Genomic DNA, 5,347 nt, shown 5'->3' with positions numbered 1-5,347 from the left:
AAAAAAAAAAAAGAAGAAAGAAAGAAAAGAAAAAGGATGTATATCATTCCAGTGAATTTCAATCCAGTCGAAGTTTATCTTTTCCTCTTTTATTATTTTTCTTATTTTTAAAAATTTTGCTGTAAGCCACGTGCGCTCGCTGTAGAGACAGAGGAAGGTGAGAAAGTACCCGCAGGTGGTATGGCCACACAGCAGTTCCTCCTCTCAGAATTCTGGGCATGCACGCACACACACCCAACGTGGTTTTCAAGCTGCCAGGGCCAGGATTTGAACTCCACAGTTGGCCATGTGAGACCCAGTCATCTTAACCATCACATCACAGGCCAGGTCCCTCTTTCTTTTCTTTGTCTTTTTCTTTTTGAGAAATTTTTGCTGGAGGATGCATGTGCTTGCCAGAGAGAGACAGAGAGATAGAAAACAAAAGATCACTTTCCAGGGAATGGCCACCCCACAGTCACTTCTCCTCCATTCTCCTCTTGGGATTTTGGGCACATAGGCACAAGTACCTAGCATGAGTTTCAAGCCTCTGGGTCTGGGACTCGAACCACAGTTGATCATGTGAGGGTCCAACAATATAACCATTACGCCGTCTGCTGATCCCACCCCTCTTTCTTTTCAAAGAAACTTTTGTTTTATTTAATTTGTTATTATTATTTTTTAATTTGACCAGACAAAGAGAGAGAGAAAGGGAAAGCATGAAACCGAGTCACCAGGTCCGGGACTCGAACTGCAGTCATCCACGTGGGGATCTAGCGCCTTCCACCACACCACCTGCCGACTCCTTATTTATTTTTTTCAAAAGAAACTTTTGTGGGGGGAGGGGGTAACCACCAGCAGGTGGCGTGGTGATTAAGGCGCTGGACACTCCCACATGGCCAACCAGGGTTCAAGTCCTGAATCTGGTGGCTTGCTTTCTCACTTCCTCTCTCTCTCTCACTCTCAACCTCTGTCTCTCTCTGGTCAAATTTAAAAAAAAAATTAATGAATGAATAAGTAAAAATAAAAAATAATTATAAAAGAAAAAAAAGAGAGAGACTTTTGCAGGATCAGCAGTTAGCGTAAGGGCTATGTTGCTGGACTCCTACGTAGTCGACTGTGGTTCGCGTCCTGGACCAGGCAGCTTAAACTCACACTGGGCGCGTGTGCGTGCGTGCCCAAGATCCTGTGAGGAGAATGGAGGAGAAGGGATTGCAGAGTGGCCATCCCCCCTGGAGGGCGATTTCTCACTTTCTGTCTCTCTGTCTCTCTCTATCTGGCGAGTGCACGTGCCCTATAGCAAAAACCTCTCCAAAAAAAAAAAAGAAAAAAAAAGAGAGACTTTTGCTACAGGGTGCATGTACTCAACAGAGAAATAGAGAGACAGAGAGACAGAAAGCGAGAAGTCACTCCCCACAGGGGATGGCCATGCTGCAATTCCTTCTCCATTCTCCTCTTGGGATTTTTGGGCACACACGCACATGCACCTGGCTTGAGTGTTAAGCCTCCAGGTCCAGGACTTGAACTGCAGTTGACTATGTGGGAGTCCAGCAATGTAACCATTACACCATCAGCTGGTCCCATAGGAAACGTTTACGTCTGAAAGCCTGTGTGGCTTGGTGTGTATTTTGACCAAAGGGTGCCACTTGAGACCCTCGCTCTTCCCTCTTGCTTCCCCCTTGCTTCCTGACGGCCTGCCTTCTCTGTCCGTGTCTCAGACGGGGTTGAAGAAGTTCCTGGAGTATGTGCAGCTCGGGACGTCTGACAAGGTGGCGCGGCTGCTGGACAAGGGGCTGGACCCCAATTACCATGACTCGGATTCAGGAGGTGGGCAGGGGCGCATGTCATGGAGGGCAGCGGGCGGGACAGGAAGGCCTCCTGCACCCAGATCAGTCCCCACTAGAGGGCTGGGAGCAAGAACAAGGCGTCTAGGAGATGGACGGGCCGGAGAGAGGCAAAGGTGCTGCATGTGACAGGTCTTTCTCGCCCCCCAGAGACCCCCTTGACACTGGCAGCCCAGACCGAAGGTTCCGTGGAGGTGATTCGAACCCTGTGCCTGGGCGGGGCCCACATCGACTTCCGGGCCCGAGATGGCATGACCGCACTGCATAAGGCCGCATGCGCCCGGCATTGTCTGGCTCTCACGGTGAGGCTGCAGGGAAACCCCAGTCCTTCTGTGTCTGTTCCGAGCCCCACACACCCCTGCGTCCGCAGTGCAGAGCCCCTTGCTGTAGACTGGCAGGTTCGCAGCCCCCATTGTCCCTCCTTAGACACCCAGGCACACCCGCCTCCGCTACAGCCAACCCTTTGGGCATGCCCTTTGGGCATGCTGGCCCTTTCTCTGTGCTCAGTCAGTCACGTGACTCTCCCTGGGCACGGCCTCCTCCCCAGACTCTCAGGATGGCTCTGTTTCCTTGGACCTGGCTGAGTACCGGCTCACCCATCTCCTCGAGGCATAAACCCTCCTCTGCTCCTTAGACACAGAATGGAGCCCAGCCAGGGTGCCGTGGGTGCTAAGCCACCGTGCTGTAGGCTGAGTCTGCCGGGAGGCCTGGGTTCAATTCCTGCTCTACCCTAATGGCCAGGCACGGTGTCACACACCTGTGATCCCAGGGACTCGAGACTGAGGCAGGAGGACCACGACACAGCAAGACTTACCCAAAACAAAAGAGCTCTTGCCATACCCTCCACACCCCTCTGAAAAGGCCCATCTCCTCCTGCAAACCTGGCGCTCCACTCCTTAGACCCTCTCCCGCTTCTCTCTCAGGCAAACACAGCCCGCTGTTGACGGATGAGGGGTCTGCAAGAAAGTTCACGGAAAGTTCATGTTATAGGAAGACAGTGCATGGATTTCAAACTTTTTTGCACTTGTTCTTTTTTAACATATTTAATTCCATTTGTTATTATTATTATTTTTAACTTGACCAGAGAGAGACAGAGAGAGAGAGAGAAAGGGAAAGGGAGAAAGCAAGCCTCCAGGTCCGGGACTCATGGGATGAGGGATCCGGCGCCTTACCCACCACGCCCCCTGCCGGCCCTTGCGCTTCTCGAACTCCACGCCGGCAGTCCCCCGTACAGGGCCCAAGTGCACTTTCCCAAGTACACAAACCCCACGCACCTGCAGAGTACACCCACAGAGTCGGCTGTAACGCTCTGCTCGCCCTGGAAGCTGCCACCGTGCTTGAACCTGCCCACACAGGTCAGGTGGTCGCCCCTACACACAGGCAGCCGTCGACAAACGCCCCAGCTTGCAGTCACTCCAGCCGAAGGGACCCTCCGCCTCTTCTCAAAGCCCTTCCCTGAAGAACCCCTAATGCAGGCCACCCCCAGCCGCTGAGAGCCTTTAGGGCCCTGGGACCAGTGGGCCTCTCTGGGTCCCCAGCACACTCACCCCCGCCCACACCCAGCCCCCAGACTTTGGCTGTGCAACCCAGTAGCCTCTTCGACCTAAACTAAGCCAGCCGAAGTGAAGTTCCAATCTCAGTCCCTTGGGCTCACAAGCCGCCTTCCCGGGCTCGTAGCCCACGGTGGCCCCACGTTGGAAGGCTCGGTTGCTCATTTCCGCCATCCAGACGTCCCATGGGGCAGCACTGCCACAGGCGTCCCCACGCAGGGCCACCACCACCACTTCCCTCTCTCTGGCCCACTCCTTGCCCCTAGCAGTAGCTGCAGTGACGGGTCCTCATACTCACCTTAACCCCCATTCACCTTTCCACAGGCTGCCCCCCATGCCCCATCTTTGTGGTCCTCGTCCTTCTTAATAACATCCCCTGCTTGGCCAGGGGCCCTGCCACACCTGGGCCCCACCCTCGCACTGTCCCCCGGCTGGCCTGTGTAGTGTGGTACACCATGGCCGCTGGACCCTGCTCTGGTTGGGCAGATGTCGGCGTGGGTGGTCTCTAGGAGGCTGTGCACGGGGACGGAGGAGCCCAGAGAAAGGACAGGCTGGCCTGGGGTCATCTGCAAGGACCTTGCAGCAGAACCGGCTGGTGCTGTCGGGTGGGAGTGAGCTGTGCTCAGTGACTGTCCTCAGTTCTGCCTGGGCCCTCTCTGTCCTAGGCCCTCCTGGACCTCGGGGGCTCCCCCAACTACAAGGACCGCCGGGGGCTGACCCCTCTGTTCCACACGGCTATGGTAGGGGGCGACCCCCGCTGCTGTGAGCTGCTGCTGTACAACAGGGCGCAGCTGGGCGTCGCCGACGAGAACGGCTGGCAGGAGATCCACCAGGTGGGCAGGCGGTGAGGGTGGGCGCTGGCTGAGGGCAGGGCTGGGGCAGGAGACCGCGATCTCTGACATCTCTGGCATCTCTGACGTGGGACTGGCCGCCTGGCCTCCTGCGGACATCTGGGCCTTGGAGTGACTGGGCACACAGACTTGTGATGCTGACAGCCCGGGCCCCTGAGCAGGAACGGGCGGAAGAGGCTGGGAGTCGGTGAGGGAGTCCTGGACTTAGGGGAGGCGTACAGACAGACGCCTGGCCCCGAGGGCGCGTGGTCTGACCCAGCCCTCATGCCGTGTCCCCAGGCGTGCCAGCGGGGCCACTCCCAGCACCTCGAACACCTGCTCTTCTACGGGGCTGAGCCCGGAGCCCAGAACGCCTCGGGGAACACAGCCCTGCACATCTGCGCGCTCTACAACAAGGTCTGCCCGGGTCGTCCGCCCCGCCCTCGCCCCGCCCCTCGCCCCGCCCACAGCCGCCGCCCTCGCGCCAGCCTCGCGTTCCCGTCCGCCCTCAGGAGTGGGAGTGCTTACCTAGCTCCTCCCGTCCGGCCCAGCGCTGGGTGCCCGGAGGAGGGGCGGGCTGGGCCTCGCGGGGAGCAGGCAGCGTACCCTGCTGTCACAGTCTAGGTCCGGGGGTTGGGGTAGGGTGGCCGGGGTGCAGGTGGCTTCCTGGAGGGTGTGACCCCAGGGTTCTAATGAGCGGCAGTTGTCCGAGTAGAAGAGAGGAGGGGCGCTGCGAGGACCCACAAACCGACGGGAGGGGATTAGTGTAGGAAATGAAGAGTCGGAGTCCTCCTTTCCGCCTCCCGGTCTAGCCAGCCATGCCTGTGGGTGCTACCTGGGGCCAGAGGTGCGGGTTTCAGCCTGGGTGGTCACCACTCTAGGAGCTGGCAGGGGAGGTGGGCCATGAAGGGCTGGTGGGGATCCCCGCTGTGGCAGCCTCGCAACCCAGCCCTTTGCCTCCTGAGGGCTAGGTGATCCCAGGCAAGTCAGCAGCCAGGAGCCTCAGTGTCCCCTTCAAGGGCTCCTACAGGGACTTCAGAAGGCAGGGCCTGGCAGGACACTGCAGACTACAAGCCCCCTTCCTCCAGGAAGTCTTCCAAAACAGCCCCCAGCCCCACTGCCTCACCAGAACTTGCAGTGGCAGGAG

The 5,347-nt window shown here is 57.8% G+C and overlaps 1 protein-coding gene across 1 annotated transcript in view; it reads left to right on the top strand.

Moving 5' to 3' along the window:
• The window catches only part of SHANK1 (SH3 and multiple ankyrin repeat domains 1), a 57,085-nt gene that overhangs the window by 3,822 nt on the left and 47,916 nt on the right, over nucleotides 1-5,347 (top strand). Inside the window, 4 exon segments of the mRNA XM_006144690.1 lie at nucleotides 1,695-1,803; nucleotides 1,971-2,122; nucleotides 4,036-4,203; nucleotides 4,501-4,617. Of these exon segments, the coding sequence (XP_006144752.1) occupies nucleotides 1,695-1,803; nucleotides 1,971-2,122; nucleotides 4,036-4,203; nucleotides 4,501-4,617 (546 nt within the window).

Source organism: Tupaia chinensis, unplaced genomic scaffold (assembly GCF_000334495.1).
Source record: "Tupaia chinensis unplaced genomic scaffold, TupChi_1.0 Scaffold000129_1, whole genome shotgun sequence".
NCBI lineage: Eukaryota > Metazoa > Chordata > Mammalia > Scandentia > Tupaiidae > Tupaia > Tupaia belangeri.
This window is presented reverse-complemented; position numbering and strand designations above follow the sequence as displayed.